The sequence below is a fragment of the Pithys albifrons genome, chromosome 3 (genome assembly GCF_047495875.1).
Source record: "Pithys albifrons albifrons isolate INPA30051 chromosome 3, PitAlb_v1, whole genome shotgun sequence".
In the NCBI taxonomy this organism is placed as follows: Eukaryota; Metazoa; Chordata; class Aves; order Passeriformes; family Thamnophilidae; genus Pithys; species Pithys albifrons.
In genome coordinates this window covers 10,107,247-10,130,486 of record NC_092460.1, presented here as the reverse complement: position 1 = coordinate 10,130,486, position 23,240 = coordinate 10,107,247, and the positions used below count along the sequence as shown (strand labels likewise).

The 23,240-nt window shown below is 52.7% G+C and overlaps 2 protein-coding genes across 2 annotated transcripts in view; one reads left to right on the top strand and one right to left on the bottom strand.

The window, feature by feature from the left end:
* Positions 1–1,035: 1,035 nt before the first annotated feature.
* LHFPL4 (LHFPL tetraspan subfamily member 4) lies at positions 1,036–10,219 on the bottom strand. Its single transcript, XM_071549699.1, has 4 exons — positions 9,667–10,219; positions 1,585–1,821; positions 1,368–1,384; positions 1,036–1,114 (listed from the first exon to the last, which is right to left on the bottom strand). Exons 1-4 carry the CDS (start codon positions 10,070–10,072, stop codon positions 1,106–1,108), a joined length of 669 nt encoding a protein of 222 aa, XP_071405800.1. The 5' UTR covers positions 10,073–10,219; the 3' UTR covers positions 1,036–1,105.
* Positions 10,220–11,374: 1,155 nt separating this feature from the next.
* MTMR14 (myotubularin related protein 14) overlaps positions 11,375–23,240 on the top strand; it is a 32,231-nt gene continuing 20,365 nt past the window's right edge. The window contains 10 exon segments of the mRNA XM_071550437.1: positions 11,375–11,402; positions 11,405–11,449; positions 11,452–11,591; positions 11,708–11,847; positions 16,974–17,082; positions 18,113–18,188; positions 18,910–18,970; positions 19,506–19,628; positions 20,156–20,229; positions 22,888–22,958. Of these exon segments, the coding sequence (XP_071406538.1) occupies positions 11,375–11,402; positions 11,405–11,449; positions 11,452–11,591; positions 11,708–11,847; positions 16,974–17,082; positions 18,113–18,188; positions 18,910–18,970; positions 19,506–19,628; positions 20,156–20,229; positions 22,888–22,958 (867 nt within the window).

Below are 23,240 nucleotides of genomic sequence, written 5' to 3'. Positions count from 1 at the left end.
ATTGCATTGCGAGGGCTGCGGTGACCCAAGCCCCCGGGGCCGGGGGAAGCTCACACACACCGAGGGTGTCGGTGCCGGCTCTCGGGTGCTGTGTGGCCGGCGGGGCCGGGTCGCCCTTGGAGGCCGCAGGGTCAGCGCTGCCCCGGCCAGCAGCCCCGGCTCCCCGTGCCCTCACAGCGAGGCGCAGCCAGGAGGCCGGGTGGGCACAGGAGGGCTCGGGTACCCCCGGCCACGCCGTCACCAGTGGAGATAAAGCACCGTATGGGGAGGGAGAGGGAAGGCGTTTGGCAACAGCCGGCGGCCGGCTCGGGGAGGGGTCTGGCGAGGGGTGGGGGGTCCTCCTGCGCCCGCCCAGGGGGTTTTGCATGTTCAGCTGCTCCCACTTACCAGGGCTTACATTCAGCGGCGGAGCGTGTCGGGTGTCCCACGGCCGGCAGCAGCGAGGCCCCTGCGGTCCCCGCTCTGGCGGAGCGAGTGGCAGCTGCGGCCCCGGCCACGCACCGGGAAACACCGCGTCCTGGGGCCGGGCTCCCGGGGTGGGGGGCGAGGGGACTCGAGTCACTTTTACCCTGTTTAAAGAATATGAATTTACATGTAAAAGTAGGGGTTGGGCCCTATTCCGGCCACCGGGTCCCCTGGCCGTGGAGACAGGATCATGGAGCTGTACAAAATGGGAGCGGGGAGGGGTCCGGGACCCGGAGCAGCCGGCACGGGGCGTCACTGGGTGCGCGTTCGGGTGGGAGGCAGTAGGCCAGGAGTCCTGGGGATGTAGAAATCTTGTTAAAAACTCCGAGACTGTTTTTTCCTTGAAACAAAACCGCAGTTGGATGCTGTTCTTGAACGAAGCGGATTTGAGGCATCCTCCCCCGGCGGCGGCCCGCGGGCAGCGCGGGGTGCGGAGCTGGCGGGGTGCATGGGGTGGCGGTGCCGGCGTGGACATGGAGGTGGCCGTGGAGGTGGCCGTGGATGCGGCGGGCGGGCGGCGCATCCCTGGCGCGGGCGGCGGGGCGCTGTGTGGCCGCTGGCAGCAGACGAAGGGCAGGACAGGGAGGGAGCGCCCAGGCTGCCGGCCATGGGAGAAGGGTCCTGCTGCGGACGGTCGGCTTTATATCCTCTGCCGGGAGAGCACAGTGAGTCGGGGACGGTTCTTGGGCAGGTCTTACTGCACCATCGTGCCACCAGCACATGCCTGTCCCTATCTCTGCCGCCCCACCCCAGCCCCGTCCCCGCTGACTCCTTTCCCTATTGCCTCGTTCTCCTCACAGGCAGCGTTCCCCCATCCCAAGCCACACCACACACCCAGCACAGTCACACCCAATCACACCACACAGTCAGGGCCAGGGGACAAGACAGGGCTCAAGACTTACCGCAGTGCCAACAAAATCTGTGGAAACAGAAGAGATGGGCATCAGGTAGGATAGAGGCTTGGCAGTCCGCTCCCACCCTGCCCAGCCTGCCTTGCTTTGTAGGTGGCAGTTAAGTCCGTGGAACCCTTGCCAGGCTGCTGGAAGGGCCAAGTCCCCCGGGCTGTTCCCACCCAGGATCCCCCGAGGACCCCGGTACCCTTGGCGGTGTGGCACTCACCTTTGCTCTCTGTCTTGAGCTCCTCGTGCAGCAGGTCGTTCTGTCGGTTGCCAAGGACAAAGGCCAGGAAGGAAAGGATGAGGGCGTTGAGGATGCCAATGATGGCCAGGATGTAAGCCCAGCGCACGGAGCAGTCACCCAGGGAGTATTTCCCTGTCTTCTCCCCGCACATATCCCGTATGGTCTCTGCATCCCAGCCATCAGGAAAGATCATACAGCCCAGCACCAGGCAGAGCGCTGCAAGGGGGAGAGGAGGGGAAGCATCAGAGGGGACATGGAGCGGCAGTGCCAGGCACTGAGCACCACAGTAAGTGCATGAGTGCAGCCCATGCCTGGCAGGGAGCACACCTTGGCCCTAGGACAGCCAGCACTGCCCTGGCAGCCCCTGGGACTGCATTTGCATGTGGCTGCCCCAAACCTGGCCTCTGCACAAATGGGGACTTCCAGGTCTTGTTTTTTTCCAGCATCAGTCACAGGATCAGTGGGTTCCCCATGGGCTTTCCTTATCCTTGCAGATTTCCTGCATGTGGGCAGGAGCTACCAGGCAGGAGCTGCAGGCAGGGATGCCGCCTGATGAGAGGATCATCATCACTAGAAGCTCCTGCACCCAACCACCATACATCCTGCAAGCACCACTCCCAGAGAGGTCACCTTCCTTGCGTGTCTCCGTCCTGCACGCTCCGTGCTGAGCAAGAAGACATCAGGGAACACAACACAAAGCCTGTGACTGCCAAGAAATAGCCCCCGAGGAGGGCAGCCAGTGGTCTGTGCTTTGAACTGCTTTCAGTAGGGAAGGAAAATCCCAGGAGGGAGGGAAGTGCATGCAGAGCATCACACCAGGAGTAGGCACACTCCTCGCATCCTGATGAGCTGCGCCCAGCAAAGGGCAGGGATGCTGAGGTGACTAGTCCACGCTCTGGCACATAATGCCAGCTGCCAGCTGCTGCCTGGTCTCTGCTCCTCTGTCCACATCACAAACCTGCTCTGTAGAAGTGTCTTCATGGGCAGCAGTGAGCTCTGCATGCTGATTTATTGCTATGCACAGCTCCAGTGCCACCCTGGCACTGTATGGCTGCACAGGAGCAGACAAGCTGGCACCTCCAGTACATCATCACTGGGGACTCCCAGCCAAGCACAGCATGTCTGGGGAGCTCCCTGCACGCTGGGACTGGGCCAGCCCAAAATCATCCCTCGGCAAGGAAGCCTAAAATCAGCACCAACACCATGCACTGCACAGTAAATGGTGAGGAGCAGCCTGGCCTGCTGCTGACCTGGGCACCTTGAAGCAGGATGGCATTAATTCAGCCAAGGGCCTGAAATAAAGGGGAGCAGGTGCAGCAGACCTGTGCCAGGAACTGTTTCTGTGAAAGTAAGATGCTAAGAGGATTTTAGGATATACTGAGCTCCCAGCACAGGTGCTCTGTGGCCATTCCTGGCAAGGGGGTGGGTTTATCCTTGCAGCAAAGAGCAGCTCTGTGCTCTCTTCTTCCCGTCTGTCCTACATGTTCCCAGCAGCAAGCTGAGTCCTCTGCTCTGTCACAAACAATTGCCTTTTCTGCATGTCCCCAGCCTGCCCAATGTCCTGGAAACACCTTCCTGTGCCTGCAGCAAGGAGTGACATTGAAGAGCAGAGCAGAACAAGGCGGGGAATCCCACGTGCTCCACAGGCCTTGGCACTGTCCTTTGCAACAGGTCTGGGGGGTGCAAGGTCAGGGCTGTGCCTGCCCATCTATCTGCCAGCACCTGCCTCCAAATACCCCAAGATCCCTTGCAGACCTGTAGGAAAACCTTGATTTTTGTTTAAAACAGTCTATTTCTACACCTTGCAACCATACAAAAAGCATCGAGTTATGATTCCTACTAGAACTGCTATCAAAGAGAGAAAAATAACCCAACTGCCACCCATTTTGCTTTTAATTCCTGTTCTTCTGAGGGTGTGGTGCCAGTCCTCACTGACAGTGGCACCAAGGATGGCTGGCTGCTCTGTCACACCCCACAGCTGCCATCCTTTCCCCAGGCCCTGGGCTCCAACTCCCTCTTCTAGAGTTTTCCCAGTTGGAAAGACAGTTTTGAGACCAGGCATTTCGGTGGTCACTGGGGCAGGGCGTATGCAGAGGAAGGATGATCATGCCAGGGCTGGGGCTCTGGCCCTGGGAAAACCAGCATTTCTTGGTTTGGTTTTGCAGCTGGTTCATGGCTTCCCACTCCTCAGTGCTCCTTTGTCAAGGTCCTCTAGAAATGAAATGGACATCTCAAGGGTTTTTGATACCCTTGCAAAAGAAATTCATCAAAGGGAAGGCAACGTTATGACTCAGGTTGCAACACAAGAGTAGGCTCCTCCTGGCAGGATAACATCTACTGGTACAAGGTGCATTTACCTAATTTATCTGAGTAGCCCCATATTTGCTGAGCACCGTGGCTATCCCAGTACTGGCACCTGTCCTGAGCAGTTGTACCTGCAGGATTAAAATCTGATCTTTTTAAACACTTTTTCTGACCAGTTTAGTCTGCAGGTGTGGGTGAAGACTGGCTTTTATTGCTCTTGCCTGCCATGGATGGAAGAAACTCAGAACATGCTGAGAGATGCGGCCTTCCCCTGAGCATGGGCACACACGGCATCACACCGCTCCAGGACATACAAACTGGGAAATGTGGGGCAACAGGGGGAAAACCAGCAACCACTGGGTCCTAAAGGGGCTTGGTAAACCTGGTGTGGGGAGAGTGAGCCCCAGACCTCTGGGGAACAGGGGCTGGGTTGTGATGTTTGGGTCTAGAGTGGCTGCTTCTCACTAGAAGCCTCCTGAGAGCTGAGCACTGAAAGAAAAGGGGACAAATAAAGCCCCGCTTCCTTCCCGTAAAAATTGAAACCCCTCAAAAATAACTGAGCGCTAAGGACAGCGTGCTCAGGGTGACTAGCACCGGCCATTTACACAGACACGAGCTCCCTTACAGCATTTTGCTCCACAGGCTGACTCCGTGCCAAAAAATCAGCAGGATTCAGAATAGAGTTATGAGTTTGTATGAATCAGAACTGACAGTTACTTTATCTGGAACAACAGTTAAGGGATGTAAGCTCCAGGACACGAGCCGCTCCGAAACGCTCGGCTCGGCACCTCCCTGCGAGTACACAGGCACATTAACAGCCGCTACGGGAGGGACGCAAAGCCCGGGGCGGCTGCGGGGGAGCACACGGCGCTGGAGGGATGCAAGGGATTCGCTGCATGCCTGCTCCTGTCCCCGCTGCAAGACAAGAGAGGCAGTGGAAGGAGGGGGGAGTCTTCAGGAAAGCTTTTCTGGGGGCCAGAATACCGGAATTGATCAAATGCTAGGTTTTTATGCAGTGATGTAATTTTTGCTGCAAGGTCAGAAGGTGGAAGTGGTTCACCTGAAATATCATATAGTGGCAATATTTCTCCCTTGGACAGAGAAAGGGCTTGACAATACAGCATAGAATCACTGAATCATGGCATAGTTAGGGTTGGAAGGGACCTGTGGAGATGACCCAGTCCAATCCTCCTGGCAAGGCAGGATCACCTAGAGCAGGTTACACAGGAACGTGTCTAGGTGGGTTTTGAATGTCTCCGGAAAGGGAGACTCCACAACCACCCTGGCCAGTCTCATTCCCAGCAGCTGCCCCAGTTACACTCTGAGCTGGTTTGGAACAATGGTATCTGCTTCATAATTTTTCCTTTAGAAAACCAATTAATGACTTTCATATCCATGAAAGCAATTTTTTGAAACCTCAGACTTTGAGAGGAATTGGTTCTCCAGTAAGTCCCAGGCAGAAAAACGAGCCCATCCTGATGTGGCTCAGCAGAGCCAGCACAACCCTGCCAGCACCAGGAAGGGCTTCAGGGCTGGGGCCGGACCCTGCTCTCCCCTGGGGCTGAGGTCACATCCCCACACCATGCACAGCCTGGCAGCTGGAAACAGGCATCCTCACAATGAACGTGTCAGAATGATGCCATGCAAGGGGGTCCCCACTCAGAGGGTGACAAACACAGGTGGAGTGTAGAAGACAAAGCTCAGGGCTTTGTCTCTGCTCCCAGCCCTTGGAAGTGCCTGTCTGAGATGAGTGTAGGTCTGAAAGGAGTCTCCCAAAGGAAAAAAGGGCTCAGATGGATATGTATTATCACATCACCCATTAGGCAAGGTGCCTGGACATGGCACAGTCAGCTCCAAAGTGCCACTGATAAGAACAAACTCCAGTCCTACAGTCAATGGCATGGCCCTGGAAGGTCTCATCACACTTACTGCTGGATCTGAAGTATAGGGAAACACCTTACAATGGGGCCAGTCAGTTCCTCCATGTAAGAAGGATGGCATGCTCAGCTGGCTGACTCTTTTTGACCCTTAGTAAACTCTAAGTACAAAGCTGAAGACTTGCTGGAAACAGAGCCCTGGACCTGTGACTGTCACTGATGGAAAGCAAGTGGATGCTGCATCACAGAGAGGTGACTGGGCTCTCTCACTCTGGCATTAGTGCTGAGCACCAAGACAACTTTGTTCAAAGCTTGGAGCTAACTCACAGGGTGACTGACTGCATCTTAGGCTACAGCAGAGGATCAGGGAATCAGAGGACGTGCTCAGGCTCCCAGGCAGCCTCCCCAGTATGTGATAGTGGTGGTGTATTCCTATGTTCCAGTTTCCTGCAGATGGATCCTAAGGGGGATTACCATCACAGCCCACTTCCCTTCAAGGAAGCATCATCCCATGGGACTTTCTGAAGGAGCTCCTCCACTCATTTTGAGTACTGGGGTGGCATCAGGTGCTGTCAGTCGCACAGTTGCTGACGTGCGCAGGCCAAGGGCCCATCTCTGGTTTTGTAACAGAAGGATTTAGCAAAATCTAGTTTTGCATTACTGGGATTTTGAACAGGGCAGATGGCCACATTGCTATTTGCGATAAAGCAGAGTCTTTCCTCTTAATTAGATCCAGTGTCCTCCTAGGGGAGCAGGGGCTTTTGAGCTGGAGCTTTCTGTCAAGCTCTAATTAAACCCTGCCTTGATTGTCGTTTACTAATTAGACATTGATGATTTAAACTTTTTTTTTAAGAGATCCTGAATTCCTCATCCCCCTCCCCCATATTCCTGCACTTGATTTTTCTCCTCTGCAGAGCCCATCCATGCCCACACTCAGCAGCCCTGTATTCTGCACCAGCCATCCCACAGGGACATGGTGGGGCCACCTCTGCCCATCTCTCTGCCAGTCACCTTGTTCACCTGGTTTTCACCAGTGAGGCCAAGAGACTTTGGGTCTCACTGTTGCTTCTGGTGTAGTCGTGCAAGTACCCCTTCAGATAAAACCTCACTGAGGCAGGAAGAATGTCCTTCCTTTCTCTGCCCCTCCAAGCCCTGGGCTCTGGCACAATCTTCCAGCCTCCCAGACAGGTGAATCTCCAAAGTTTTTCATCATGCTGTGCTGGAGCCAGCATCAGGCCACATCCCTGCCCTATCCACGGGATCTGGCCCATGTGTCCTCTCCATCGGTCATGGCAGCTCCTTCTCCATGCACAAGGTAGCACATCCACCTGGAGCTGCCTCTGGCATGCCCAGAGAAGTTCAGCTCTGCCCAATGATCCAAGATGAGACTCCCTCTTGCTGGGACACACCATACCACTGACTCTGTGCCCTGGCCTTCCCTGACAGGGACAGCAGCCTGTCCTGCAGGACAGCAGTTCTCGTCTCAAGGCAGGGTGGAGGGCCAGGCTCTGTTAATGACACACTGGACTTTCCCCAGCACAGAGAGGCCACGGAGCAGCGCTGCTCTGGGAGAGCTCCGAGCCCACCTGGGCCAGAAGAGCCAGCCCATGGCCCCAGAAAGCTGCACACTTGGGGCTCACAAGTGCAGTTGTGAGCAACACACAGGTAACCACAAGGTGCAAAGTGTGAGCAGGGACAAGCCCCACGGCGGTAGGAGGGGTACCCAGAGGTGACAGCAGCAGGGTGACTTCAGGTGCCATGGCCACCCAAACCTGAGCAGAGTCAGGACAGAAGGCAATGGGCAGAAAACTCAGGGCTGCCTCCAGTGCAGTGCCCTCCACCACACAGCTCCCTATGCAGCAGCAGGAGCTGGGTGCTCCAAGCCACTTGATTAAGCTGCTGACAATCAGTAGGATTTGGGCTCTGAGCTTGCTTTAAACTGATAAATCTTCAGGACAGGGAAAATTAAAGATGAGGGAATTTCCTGATAAGCCAAGGCAGCTCCCGGTCTGTCTGTGTTTCTGATCTGGGTGAGGAGAGGTCAGGCTTTCCAGCCCCAACCAGCTGCAAGAGAGAAAGCTGGGCTTACTGCTGGGTCCTAGCACAGAGGGGCTGCATCCTTCCCTATCAGTGCCCAGGGCCCTTCTCACAAAGGGGATGAACTGGGTCCTTTCATTAGGAATAACAGGTGCTCTGAGTTCTTCCAGTGGAAGCTCTGGGTCTATTCACACTTTGTTTGCAGTGGAGAATAACAGTGTCTGTCCACACTTCATAAAGGGTCCCTCTACCAGGGGAAGCTTGCATCAGTTCTCAGGGTCTTTCTCCAAAAAGGACAGACCATTTGTAAGGACAACTTGGATGTCTGTGCATAAGGGGATACTTGGGATCCTTATCAATATAGGTATCAGGTCCCCTTCAGGGAAAAGGTTTGGTTTACTGTATGGTGTCACTTTGAGGAGTGAGTCTATGAGGGTCTTGGGGTACATATACAGTGGGGTTTCATTTGTGGAGGGAGCTAAGGAGGATCTATAGACCGGGCCACTTTTGGGGACAATGACTAGGTTTGAGCCTGTGGTCACATCGGAGGAGACATCAAGATAAATGTATGGTGTCCCTCTGTGGGAAGCACTGCAGAGAGCTCAGAAAGGTTTGTCCCCACAGCTCTTTCATGATGTGGGAGCGAGAGGGCCTGGGCACAGCATGTCTTTAAGGGGGAGCTGAAGGGTCTGTCTGTGCACAGGCACTTTTACAGGGCTGGGGGATCCATGCATGGGCTCCTGACAGTGATGGGGTTCCTCCAGGGGCTGGGGGTTCCCCTAAAGTGAGTACCCTTAGGAGATAGGCCTGCTCAGGGACATTCCTGGGGCTGGGTTTGCAGGAAGGCTAGTCCCTCATGTGGAGTGTCCTGGAGTGTCTGGGTTCCCAGGGACCCAGCCCCAGGTCCAGTGTGTCCTAGGCCATCCTGATTCTGTGGGACAGACCCTGTTGTAGGGTGTCCAACACTGGTCCCTGACTGGGGTGTACTGCGGTGTCTCAAGACTGGACCCTGGCCCAGGATGTCTTGAGGTGCCCAGGCTGCCCAGGTGCCCCAGGGCCAGTGCCTGTTCTGGGGCTCCCCAAGATATATCCCTGATCCAGCTTTCCTGATGTATCCCAGTAAGCCTGTGGTTCCCTGGGGTCAGAACTTCCTGGGGAACTGTAGGTTCCAGTGACCAGAACAGGTGCCCATTCCTGGTGCTCTGTCAGTGCCAGTGTGTGGCATGGAGTCCCAGGAAGCCCTGGAGTGTCACAAAGAAAATTCTTGGTTGGCATGCCCCATGGCCTTACAATGCTTGTACCCTGCCCAGCTTCCTTGAGAAACGTCAGTGTTCCCTGCAGCCAACCTCTGCCTGAGAAGCTCCAGGCACTAGTGCCAGGACCTGTTCCTGATGCTCTGTCAATGCCAGTGCCTGGCCTGGGTGTCCCTTGAAGTCCTGGGATGCTCTGGGCCTGGCTCCTGGCTGGGATGCTGGGTGCATCCACTTGTACCCAGTACTGATACCCAGCCCAGCTTTCTCGGGTAGTCTTGGTGCTCCTTGTGGCCAGGGGATACCAGGGAGCCCTGGGTGCCAGTGTCCCGAACTGGTGCCCATTCCTGGTAGTCTGTCAGCATTTGCACCCAGCCTGGGTGTCCCAGGAAGCTGTGGGGCTGGATCCTGGAACCACAGCCCCACAGTGCTTGGACCTAGCCCAGCTTCCCTGAGCAACCTTGGTGCTCCCTGTGGCCAGGGTCCCCACTGCCAGTGCCGGGTGCTCCCGGGGTGCCCCACGCGCGGCGCTGCCCACAGTCCCCCCGCCGCCAGGCCCGGGGCGGGCCGGTGCTCCCGGTGCCCGTGAGTACCTGCCAGCAGCTGCATCCAGGCGCAGATCTTGTAGACGGTGGCGGTGTTGCAGAAGAAGAAGAGGGCGAAGCAGGTGATGCAGCCCAGCGTCAGCACCATGGAGAGCAGCACGAAGAACGCGGCGGCCTGGAAGGCGCCCGAGGGGATGGTGCTGAAGTCGGTGAAGGAGCCGCGGCACGACAGCTCCCGGCCCGCCAGCCCGCTGCCCACGCAGTAGTGGAACAGCCCGAAGTACCCAGGCTTGGGCGTGTTGACGCTGTCGCCCACCCAGTAGGGCTGGATGAAGACCACCACGTTGATGATGGCGAAGCAGATGGTGAAGATGGCCCAGAGCACGCCGATGGCGCGCGAGTTCCGCACGTAGTTGTCATGGTACAGCTTGGAGGCTTCCTGCGAGGGCAGCATCCTGCCGGCCGCCGCTGCCGGAGAGCGGGAGGGGCCGGGACGGCGGGGGAGCCCGCCCGGGGTCGGCGGGGCGGGGGGGCCGCGGCCTAAGAGCGCCCGCGGGCTGCCGGGCCCTGCGACACCCGCGCCGCCATCTTGGCTGCCGCCTCTGCGCCCCGCGCGCTCCCGCCGCTCGCGCGCGACCGCGCGCCCCCCGCCACTGCGGAGCGGAGCCGAGCCCGGCCGGGCTGAGCCGAGACCAGCCAAGCCCAGCCCAGACGGGCGCGCCGGGCACCGAGCCCTCGACTGCGCCCACCTCGGGCTCGGCCGGGCTCGGGTCACCTCGCGACGGGCACTGTTCGGCACGGCTCAGCTCAGTCCGGCTCAGATCCGAGCCGGCGCCGGGCCCGCTCCGTTCGCCCCGGGCCGCTCCCCCGGGCGTGAGCCCTGTGATTGCCAGCGAGTCCCTGTGGGGTGTGCTTGGCCGGGGGCGCGCCCGCAGGGAGGGCAACTGTCCCGCCGCGGCCCCGGGGGAGATCCACGGAGCCCCCTGGGCGGGCAACACCTCCCGGGCGGCACCGAGCGAGTTAAGGTGCCCCCGCTGTGGCTGTGCAGGCACTGGGACAGCAGGACCCGACACAGAACCTCTCCGGTGACAGCGCAGGGCCAGTTACACGGCTGTGCCGGTCAGGGGTGGGGACAGGGCCGGGGGACACGTTTGTGCCGGTCAGGGGTGGGGACAGGGCCGGGGGACACGGCTGTGCCGGTCAGATATGCCGGGCTGTCGGCACCTGACCTGTATGGCGACAGGTGCTCTGCAAAGTCCTGTCCCTGCCCCGGCAGCCTCCGACTGGTCCCAAACGCAGCAGAGCCCAGCCCGTCTCGGCCCAGTTTCCTTCTTAGGGTAGCGAAGGCACTGCCTTGGCTGCAGCTGAACTCAGCTGTCATTAAATGCTCCAGGGGCCTCTTTCTCTCTCAAGTCCTGTCCAGACCCGCAGCTTATTTACAAATCAGACAAACGCTGATGAAAACCACTCAGTGTTCCCTTGCGAGAGCCGAAGAGCTGTGTAGCTCCGGCCCGGCCGGCTCGGGAGTCACAGCCCGAGCTGGCTCCGTGGCACCACACGGCACACGAGCCCGTGCCCGGTCCTGCGGCACTGTTCATCACGGCACCGGCACCGGCACCGGCTCGGTGTGCGCGGCCACACCTCGGGGCGGGATTCTTTATGAAGGGCAGCGCACGCCTAGACAGCCTCTGCCCCGTGTCCACACACGCGGGTGCGGAGCGGTGCCGGTGCCCGGGGCGGGGCGCGGCGCGGCCCGATGACGGCGGGAGCGGGCGGAAGGGGCGGTGGCGGCGGGCGGAAAGCGGCGGGCGGGGCGATGGGCCCGAGGCGGTGGTAGCGGAGCGGCCATGGCGGCGGCGGCCCGCGGCTGCCCCCCGGCGGGCTCCGGGGACCGCGCCCTGGCCGAGCTGTTGCTCGAGTTCTCCCGGGCACAGTACCGCGCCAAGGACGGCGGCGGCGCCGCCGCTGCCAAGGTGGGGGCACTGGGGCTCGGGGGGCGCACCGGGGCTCGGGGGGGGCACCGGCGCGTGGGGACCACCGGGGCTGGGGGGCACCGGCGTGGCGGGCACTGAGCGATGTCTCTGCGCAGGTGGAGCGGATCGAGCGGCGGTGCCTGGAGCTCTTTGGCCGCGATTATCGCTACAGCGTGATCCCCAACCTGCACGGCGAGGTCTGCGCCCACTACCCGCGGTACATCGTCCTCCTGGAGCGCGACGCCGGCCGCGACCCGTAAGGCCCCCGTGTCCGCCGGCTCACACCCGGCGGAGTTTGTTGTTGTTGTTGTTGTGTTTGTTGTCCCGGGGAGCTCCCGCGCCCGCCGCTGCCGCCCCGGGGCTCCCCCGGCCGGGGGAAGCCCTGCGGGCTTTGCTAATTATAGCCGGCGCTATCAGCCACTCCCGGGGCTCCCGTCGCTGCCTCCCGGGGCTGCCGCGCTCCCATGCGGCTCCTCCCAGCGCCCGGGGCTCCCGGGCTGCCTCGGTGAAAGCTGAGCCTGGAGCTCGAGGGGTGCGAAGGGAGCGGCGGTGCTCGGGGTGGTACCCGGGGCGGCGCCCGCCCTGCCGCGTGTGACCCTGGAGTGAACGCGAGCGCAGCGCTGGGTCCTGGGGATTGCTCTGCTGCAGCTCGGCCAGAGGCTCGAGGCTGACAGTGAGACTGTGCAGTGCTCTCCCTCTCGTGATGAAGTGCCCATGGTCTTGCTGCAAGGCCTCTGATGCGGGAAATTGTAGTCTGCAAAGCGTGTCAGGGCACAGGGTTTGCTAAAGGCTAGGCAGACAAGGCAGTTTGGACAGATATTTCTGTCAGTCCAGGCTATTTCATGGCTCCCCGCCGTGGAGGGCAGGTCAGCGGGTGCTGAGGTTTAGTGAGCTAAGGGGAAATGCTTCCTGGCAGTTTGGTTCACGTCTAAGCCAATGCATTTCTGGACTTTGACCCACAAACTCAGGATCACGTTGGTCTCACGTTGCTCCCACATTGCTCCCTGCGCTCCAACCACAGCCTCGCAGTTTTATTTTTTCTTCCAGCAAGACATAATGCAGTTTTGCAGTCTGAACTGCGTGTCCATGACAAGAATAATGTCCTCAAAAGGAGGGTCACTAAGTCCCCCTTACACGTCCACCTGCGTTGCCTGAGGAAGGCAAACCATCAGCTGCTGTGCTGTCACATGGGCTGGGTGCTGTAGGAGAGGGTCTTTGGAAACCAGTCACAACTGACTGTCAGGTGGGAGAATTTCTGCTTAACGACCCCTTGCTGCAGAAAACAGGAAACTGAAGTCTGAAGCTGTAAATGTAACTAGGGAAGAGAAACTGAATGCTTCTGTTTTCCTGCTTTTGCGAGAGGAAAGGATGCTTAATTTTTCTGACGAGTATTCAAAACAAGACCTTTTACACTTGGTGCCCCATTTTCTTCTGTGACTTTTGCAAGCCAGGAGTGGCAATGAGCTTTTTTAATATTCATTCTTTCCAAGTCTTGATTTGATGTGCCAGAGATTCACGGGAACAGACTACACTTCATCATCCCTCTCCTGATTTCTGGGTGATGCTCTCTCTGAAAGCCGCTCAGTGATCTTTAGACAAATCTGGGTTTTAGTTTCATCATTGTACTTCTATGGAATATTTATTACACAGAAACTGTTGCATTTCATGTGTTACAGAATTCAAGAACCTCTTCTGGTGAGCAGGAGACTGCCTCTAGGACTGGGTGCCTTTGGCTACCTTTTGTAAAACTGCAGAATGGTTTTGGTTAGAAGAAACCTTAAAGATCATCTGGTTTCCATGCCCCCCACCATCTGCAGTGACACGTTCCACTAGACCAGGTTGCTCAGGGCCCCATGCAGCCTGGCCTTGGATACTTCTGCTTTTATCTTTGTAATGTTTTAATCAGCTGCTAAGATCTTCTTGAGGCTTCACACCTCTGAGAATACTAAGGTGTTTTGGAAGCAATTTTCATGTGTGCAAACTCTGTGCCGGCCCATCAGTTCTGCTAGTGCAGCTGCTTCTGAAGCATGTGGGGAACAAGCAAAAGTTGGATATTTTTAAACCAGATTAGTTTCCTGATCCTGTTCATTTTGTGGCTGGGGGAAAAAAAGATATTGCTTGGTCAAAGTTTGCTAACAGTACTCTGAATTCCAGGCAGGTGAAGGAGGAATTCCATGTGTGTTTTTAGCCTCTATGTCCCTTGATCAGGTGCTGATTGTAAGGAGCCACAGAAAGTAGGACAGTGTGTCTGACAACCAGGAGCCCTTCCCTGTGCTTGGAAATCTCTGATGTCACCTCCCCCCACTGCTGACTACAAGGGGGCAATCACTGCCCTGGTCCTGCTGGCCACACTATTGCTGATAAAAGCCAGAATGCCCTTGGCCACCTGGACACACTGTCTTGTATTCAGCTGCTCTCAACCAGCACCCACAGGTGCTTTTCCACTGGACAGCTTTGCAGCCACAACATAAGTTCCAAGTTACTGTGATTGAGTTTAATGAAAATGTCTGAATCTCAGGCACCGACCACATCTTTGGTTTCACTAGATGAGATCCTGTTACATGTTTGCACTCCAAACAAATATATTCACAGTTGTTTGTAATCTAACAACATGAGAGGACCACTTTGTGCTGTTATGGCCACCTAAAGAGGGGCATCTCTGCTTCAGGCCTGTCTAAAATAGTTGCCCAAACTGTTGCTTGCTCTTTTACAACACGGTTCCCTTGCATTTGAAAAGATGACTTCAGGTTTTGAGTCTGATTTTGGGTGGAGGGAGGTCAAGAGGTCAGCTTTGCCCAGCACACACCGCCCCCCACTATACCCCAAACACCCAAAGGTTAAAAACAGAGTTTAGATACACATCATTCCTTCTACCTTATTCTCTGCCTTGTACCCAACAGTCTTACTGGTGCTCTGTCACATTGCTGATGAGTGCTCTTTTCTGAGCCTTTTTCAGTAGTTTTTACTTGTACTTATGTTGCTTTTAGTCACTAGTCCATGTAAAAGCATGACACTTGTTCTACAGAGGTCATCCTTCCCCTTACTGCAGTAGTCTCAGTACAACTGTGTTTGTTTACCATGTTTGCCTCTAGCTCACGTTTATCTCTGGCTTTACTGATGATGGTTTTTGAGATGAGTAGATCCAAGAGCCTTGTTCTCCAGAGAGAGTGTCTCCAGTGTGTCTGCAGGCATGGTGTGCCTGGGAGAGGGGCTCATCCTTTTGTGTCCCCAGGGGGGTCTGGGCTTCCTGCTTGCCCCATGTTCTGGGTTCCTGCCAAGCTGCTCAGGCGCATTCCCCAGTGCTGTGATGCCTCTCCAGGGAAGTGCAGTGAGTGTGCTGAGAGGTGAAACCTATTGTCTTGTCTAAGCCCCTGGGGAGGCACTTCTCTTAAAATTGCTGGTCTTTCAGGCACTTCATTTTTGCAGAATCCCATCTTCTGTACTTAGAAGCAGTGCCATGGAGCTATTCTGGTAAAACCATATTAAGGTCCTTGTTTTCCCCTATATCCACTTTTGCAAGGGAAACATAAAGGCAACTGGAGCAGAGTGCAGGATATGCCTCTTGATTGTGTGCATTCATTTGAAAACATCTCCGCAACCAAATCTGTGCGCCAGAAACTCTGAGTTTCAAAATAGTTTCATGTTGGGAATTATACACAAAGGCATCTCTTCTCACACTGCTCATGTTTTCTTCTCTTTGTAATTAGTACCGTCATGTTCACAGCATTTAAAGAAGCTTAGTGTGGGTTTCTTGTTCTGTAAATTCTGATATATGTCAAAGCTCATTGGAACTGGACAGGAAAATAGTTGTGTGTACAGGAAAATGTGAAAAAACTTAAGGCTCCACTACAAATTCTGAGAACTAATTTCTTCTTTTTTAAAAAAAATAAAGTAGGATTTTAAGGTCTTGTTTGCTGTTTCCCTGCTTCCAGTGCCACCAGCTTGTATAATCATTTCCATAAACAGATCAATTTCTATGTTAATAATAGATTAATTTTTTTAATCCTTCCCATAATGACAGCTGCCGGTATGTTGCACCATGTTCTCACTGGTTCTGAAGTTTAGCAACTTTCTTTTAACTTCCAGCATAAAGTTACTGATTTGTTCCTATGCCAACATTGTCCCTTGCCTTTGAGTTCTCCTCCTCCCTTGTTAAGTTCTCTCCTACATCCTGATTGCCGTGTCCTTACTTCATCTGCTCTGCCAGTCAGTCCCTGGTGGTTTCTCTTGTAGCATAGACTGTCCCTTGGCCATCCTACTCATCTTGCTGTGCCTTTTCAGGCAGGGGTGGGTCACTGGAATCAGATGCCTTAGGTGAGAACTTATGCTCTGCACAGTAATGCTGGTACTTCTCCATCCCTCTGGGGAATTTCCTGTGATCTTATTTTTCCCTTTTTTCAGACTTAGCATGCTGGTAATGTATGAGCCTCCAGGGACAACCAGTTCATCAAGGCTCTTTTCCTGTGCTCCACTACTGGAAAGGGCTACTGGAAGTTCTTGTTAATCATCTCTTAAGTGCATGGCCATGCAGTTTTGTATGTCCAGACTTCACCTGGTTTCCATTATGTCAGGCTGGATGCTTCTCCAATTCCTTGTGGCACGTCTAGTCCTCCTTGCATTCACAGTTCCTCCTGAGGGTCTCTGTAGTTCAGAAGTAAGTTTGGATTCCTGTCAAATGTAGACAGGTACTTGGACAAATTGCAGCAATTTTCGCTTGTTTCCAAAATGTCTCCCAACATGGAGCACACTTCTGTTTTAACTTCAACCAGAAAACCAAACAAAATGTAGTTATGCAGATGCAGCTGACATTAATGTAAGGACCCTGATCAACCCACTGGCTCATTTACAGAAAGTTGTTTAATTACCTGGCAACAAAAGTGCTTGAGTGACCAGAACTAAAGTTCATGGAGTGTTCAGGATTTGATTCTCTATTTTATTTATTTTTCATTGAAAAACTACTATCAATCTGATGATGAATTCACTGTGATGGTAATGCTGAGCTGCTTTTTGATGGAAAGGTGATAGGAAGGAAAGCAGAACATACATTTTTGTAGACAGTTTTACTCTGGCAGTCCTTTACTAGCAATCCACATGTTAGTCTGTAACGTACCCTTCTGATGGTGCTGATACTGTCACCCCCAATGGTGCTGTCATGTATTGTGCACTGGTCTTTCAGAATAAAGAAAAGGTGACAGAAAAGTGTCTGCACGTGCTGTTCAGCAGCAGAAGAAATTCTCAAAGTGGTGTCCTTTGGCTTGCTGACTTCAGAGCTGGCTTCTGGGGAATGGGATGGGGGTTGCAGCTCAGAGTGTGTGTGGCAGCTCTGCTGAAGGGGGTGTGAGGGGAGATGCTCTGTGTACTGACCGAATCTCTGCCCACCAGGTTTGAGAGCACTGTGCAGGTTGGCAAACTGCAGGACCTCATCAACCGGAGTAAGATGGCGAGGTGTAGAGGACGCTTTGTTTGCCCTGTCATTCTGTACAAGGGAAAGGTAAAGCTTCATGGGTTACTTTTCTTTACTTAGACAATGACCTTTCTCCCTGATGTTTGAACTGTATGGCCATGGCTTCAGTCAGTTGCCACCTTTCCAAACACAGTGAAAATCTATGCTTGGGTACAAGCAGACAGCCTGCAGTAGCCAGTAGGATTTGCTGTCTGGCCTGCATTAGTCATCTGTGGGGACTTTGGGCTATTTTCCCTCACCAAATGATGAGCCTTGCACCAAAGAGCTAAGATTTTTTTTCTGTATGTGTGTCCCTTCTGAAGGACTCAAGATATTTAGTGTTTGGGAAGGGAAAGATAATTATGGTCCCTTTCAGTCCCTTACACTTCCCAGCAGTGATCTCCTTTTGAATAACTTCTCTCTAAAGAGAAGCTTCTCTTGTCTCTTTCCTGGAGAGGCAAGATTGCAAAAATGGTCTATGAATGTGTGGGTTTGTCTGCAAGGGGATCTGTAAGAAAGTGAAAGTAGTTTCATTTTTGTGTGAATTACTTAAACCGTGTGGAAGCCCTATAGGAATAGTCTCATTTAGAATTTAAGTATCTTAATTCAGTTTTCTTAGTTCAATTTAGAAACAGTGGCAAAATCATACCTGTGACAATTTTAATCTGGCTTGACTGATGCCACTATGGGCTGCATCTGCTGACCTTTTTCTGCAGGAGTGAACTGCCCAGGGTTGTACTGGGACCATCTGTAATCTCATCTGGAGGAATGTGGAAATAAGGCTCAAGCAGGGTATTAACAGAGCATGGATGTTGCTAACTTGGCAGGAACTGACTGTATTAGTGAATTGGAGATTTGGAGATGAAAATGTGATTTAAAAACTAGCTACAGATAAGGGCACTTGGGGAGTCTGATGTGTTTGGAGAACTCTGTCTGGACCGGGGTGGAGGGGAGGCTGCAGAGAGGCGATAGTTGTCAGTGCCAATCTTTCTGTGTAGCATGACAGCAAATAGGCCAGAGACCTGATAAGGGAAAGACTCCTGGAGCCTGTGTGGTTAATAATGAAATTTTCCTCCAGCATATTTGCAGATCAGCAACACTGGCCGGCTGGGGAGAACTATATGGGCGCACTGGCTACAACTACATCTTCTCAGGTGAGTGAGGAGTCATTTGTCACTGCCTGGTAAGGCTGGCCAGTGCTGGGACAGTGACCTAGACATGAAAGCAAGCTCTTCCCAAAAGCTGAGGCAGAACTCTAGCATGGACCTGCTTGTATCAGGCCCTGCGTAACAGAGCAAAGACCTGAAACCTCATCCCATTTCCAAGCATGGTACTACAGGACAGAGCACCACACAGCTCATAAAAAGAACTTGAGGCTGAACAGTGAGTTAGAGGAAGAATGTAGGCAAGTAAGGCATCCCAAAGGATTCAGTGTACTGATTCCCAAATGCTGTGGATGGGAGTAACGGGAGAAAGAGGGTTAGAACTTGCTGCTGCTTGACTAATCATTGGGAATCAAATCCTGCTAATGGTGAGATATACTGGACTCCAGGGAAAGCTCTTTAGGGGAGTAGTGTGTATCTGTAGTGTGGAAACTGAAGCTTGGCATAGCAAAGCACTGTGTAACATTTTTGGGATGTCCTCTGACTGTCAGTAATGGGTTTGACATGCTTAGGTACTTTGCAGTGACAAGGGAAGAGTGGGCTACATTAGAAAACAGGTTTTTCCGGAAGAGGAAGTGTGGGGAACTATTGGGAGCATTTAGGTGTGAAGAGAGGACACCAAAACACAGCCTTTTCATGTGTGTACATATCTTGTCAGACTGGGAATTGAGTTGGTTTACACGACCCTCTGTTCTTAATGTCTTGCTTGCAGGAGGTTCTGATGATGCTTGGGCAGATGCAGAAGACATTTCAGAGGAAGATCCTGCACGTAGGTTTGTATGCATCACTGGGATGGGGAAAAGAGGGTTTGGACATGAGTTGACTGGCTCAGCCATTCAGTTCCGCTCTTTTCTAGTCTGGGCTGTGGGCACAGGCTTAAGACCATCATCTTCTTCTGGAAGAGTCTTGAGTTCTAAGAGCTAGCTGAACCCAGTGTAACTGAATCCTGATAATCTATTGCCAGAGAGAAGGGCTGGAGACAAAAATAAAGCCATTTAAAAAGGTGTTTGAACTGCACAGATGTATTTACTTCATTGAAAAGTACATTTCCAGGCTGGATAAATTGTTCTGTGTCTTATGTGCTCGTTGAGAGAACAGAGTGAGATGGGGGAAGGGACCATAAGCACAAAGTTTGCAGTGTCAGTTCATTGCAGAATCTGACTCAGACCTGTGGAGACAAGGCTTATGCTACGCTGCTTATGGCTAGAAGTGGTTCAGGGAAGAACTGTGACAGTACTGTGCAAAGAATCACACTCAATATGGTCAGTCTTCCAGACTCACCTTGCTTTGCTTCATTCTGTCTTGCAGAAATGCAGATTCCCAGCTGTTTGACAAGGTCAGAGGGCACGACATCAAGCTGCTTCGATACCTGTCTGTCCGATATATCTGTGACCTGATGGTGGAAAACAAGAAGGTGAAGTTTGGCTTGAAGTGAGTCTGGGTTCATTTGTTTTGTGCAGGGTTTGGTTTTCAGGTAGTGTAGCCCTTAGGAGTGAACTGCTGTTGGACATTCACTCAGTATCCTGGGAACAGTCCTTGGAAGTGTCCTGCAGCAGTACTGGTTAGTTGATGCTGTAAAGATAAGCCCAGGTTTTAGGCCAGAGAAAGCTTTATCAATGGGCGAGATAGCTGCTCTCATCATGCCTTCTGCAGTCTGAGTGGATTTTCTGGGTAGCACTTACAGTGATGAGAGTCACTCCTTTCATAAGGGGGAGAGCAAAAGAGGCCTTTACTTGTATAGGAACAGAGGGAGATGTTTCTCCTGGTTTTCTCAGAGAAAAGCTGTAGTAATCTTGGGCTATACCCATTTATTTGGATGTGTTGAGTAAGTTCTGCACCTCCTCACTACTGAGTCAAGTCATTGTGCAGGGAGACGTGGCAGGTAGCTTTTTGGGTGTTGGGTATCTGTGTGAAAAATACTCTGCAAATATCTGCTGTTCTCCTCTTGTCCTGTGTAGTGTGACATCTTCTGAGAAAGTGGACAAAGCTCAACGTTACGCTGATTTCACGCTTCTCTCCATCCCATATCCAGGTACAGGAATGATGTCCAGAGGGAATCCCAAGGGACAGGTGACAATCCGTTTCTGGGGATTGGAAAATAAGTGTGTGTGTGGTGAAATGACTGTGGCTTGCTGAATGTTTCCTGTGCTCCCTCTGGAGAGAAGCTCTTTTAAACTGAGAACAGAGCAATGATTCTGGATGCTCTGGCGGTGTGAGTCAGCATTAGGCACTCTTTGAGGTGGCAAAATAATTTCTCAGCAGTCCTTATTAATTCAAGTACAGAGAAAAAGTCTCCGAGGTGGGAACTGCTTAAGATGGCCTTTGACATCTCTGCAACTACAAAATACTACTTGATGCAAAATACATGTCTTGCCCTGTGTTATGTAAAAACCAAATTCTTAAGGGTGATTTCTAGTCTGGTGTTCCAGAGCTCCACTGTAAGAAATCCTTGGTACTAGGCAGAACAGTTCACCTGAGCCTGCAGCATAGGACAGATGCAGCCCAATCCAGCCTGTCTCCCTGGCTATATCTGTCCCTGTGCCTTAGCAACCACTGCTGGGTCACTCACACTCTTACAGATGAACTGAATGTTGCTGCCTGCCTGCTGATGTCAGGCTCAGCAATAGGATCGGATGCAAGGCTGCTGTGCTTAAGGTCTGTCTGTGCATAAAGAAAGGGCAAGGAATAAAGAACAAAACTGTTGTGGATGATCCAGACCCAAATTTTTCCTTCATTGTCCTTTAATGTTTTTTTTTTAAAAGGTGTATTTTCTTTTATACAGACACCAGTGACAGGTTTGCCGTGCAGGTTGCCAAGGTGTACAGAAATAAGGGTATTACTGGTTTCTGTAGTACATAGTGCAGATAAATGTTGCTGCTGCTCACCTCACCAGACTTGGAACATGACAGAGACAGTGTCACTGGTCTTTTGTAGGGTTGTAAAGAAGTAACTGTAGAGTTAAGCTGCGCAGTTGTCACTGTATGAGGATCTGCATATGGTAAGCAATGTTCAGATGGTCCTTCCTCTTCTGCCATCTGGGACAGCTGCTTTCTTGTAGCAGCTCTTCACTGCCACACTAGAAGTAAACCTTACAAAACTGAAAATTCTCCCTGCAGATGTTGCCTGATTTCAGCAATGCTGGTCGATGGGGGAATGTTGTCATTCTGTTATATCTGAGACATACATATTTAAGGATCAGTAACCCCTCTAGTGACTGGCCAAATACCTTCTTATTGATGTTTCCAGGATTGTACTGGAAGAATTTCTGTTTTGTAATTTGTCTCTGAAGATATTCCGAGATCCTGTTATCTTAGGTGAGTGAGGCAGTGTCCAGACAGGAAGTCATAGAGTCGTCTTAGTTGGAAAAGACCTTTAAAATCATTGAACCATTAATGCAGCACTGCCCAGACCACCATTAAACCATGTCTCTGAGTGCCACATCTACACAGCTCTTAAGTACCTCCAGGGATGGTGACTCCACTTCTTGATGGGGGTGCATTTGATCCCCTCATCCAGATCATTGACAAAGATATTGAACAGGACTGGCCCCAGTACTCAGCCCTGGGGAGCACCACTTGTGACCAGCCACCAACTGGATTCAACTCCATTCACCACCACTCTTTGAGCTTGACCATCCAGACAGTTTTTACTGAGCAAAGAGAAAGAACTGTCAGGAGTGAAAGACTTGGGTTAAAATGGGCTATCTGTGAAAGCTTTTGGTGTTTATAGATGCCAGCACTTACTACCATAAGCCCCCATTCTTTGCTTTAAGCCGTTGTTTAATTGGAGTTAAATCTCAACTGACGGATTGTGTCCTGACTGTGTTTTTGAATATTAGTCCTGTGCTTGCACAAAAGGGGTTTATTTTGCCACTGGAGTTCCTTGTGGCTTGCAGGGTGGGAATGTCTGTCTGTGCTCTGTGCCTGGCACGGAGGTGCCTTGGTGCTGTGGCACTGCTGGGGCACACACAGCACACTGGGAGGGGTGTTCTGTGTAGCCTTCAGGCAGCCGCAGTCCTAATGGTGCTGCTCGGCTGTGACTAAGTGACTGCAGTTTGCAGCAGAGACTTCAAATGGTTTTTTGAGAAGAGCAGAGCCAAAGGACACACTTCAGGAGAGAAGGGCTTGCGGGAAAGCTTGGAAGTGGTTGTGTACCTGCTTCCTTCAGATAGGGCAAATCGCATGTTAGAAAGAGGAGACTTAAATGTGAGACAAATCACAGGCACCTCTGACAGAGCCCTTTCTTGTTGCCTGCAGCAGTGCCCCGGGAAAGTTGGCTTTCCCCAGGGCTCTGCCAACACCTTCTTTAAGCTTGCTCCTTCTCACTCAGCATGTCAAGCGGATGCCTAGATTGGTGCAAAAGTCCATGGCCCTGCAAAGCATAGCTCCTTGGAGAAACTTCTTGTTTGGGAAAGAACAAAATCAGTCCCTCAAACTCCACATTTGCTGTGTTTGGAGTTTGCCCTGTGCTGTGTAAGTGTCTTCACTGCTGAGTGCCCTGGGCTGTTGTTGCTGGAGGCCGTGCTGCACACTGTACTGATGATTACTGCTCTGCTCTTCCCACAGGCAGCAGTTTTGATTGATTTGGTGTTCTGGAGTCCGGGGCTGCCAGCACTTCCAGTCCCACAGGGCACTTCACTTGTTAGATACCAGTTATCTGAACAGTTGTTCATTATCTCTTCTTCTTGCAGGCTGTGAATTTTTTAAGGACTACAAAGACCGGGATTATACAGCTGAAGGTCTCATATTTAACTGGAAACAGGTATATGGATGGTACAAAATGGAGAGCTGTGGGCTTTACAGGGCTTAAATCCTGCCTCAGAGTTTCTGAGCAGTGGTGTATGTGTCATGTTCCTGTTTCTGAACACAAAGAAGAAACTAACAGGACAAATGAAACAGATAGTGAAAGTGCTAAATTATTAATTGTAAAATTCATGTGTGAAATAAATGACTCATTATCCTAAAGTCTAGGATACTTGACCTGTGATGGAAGGTATGGGTTGCTCCTGGTTTTGAATTTTGATATCTTATTGATAGCTTTTGT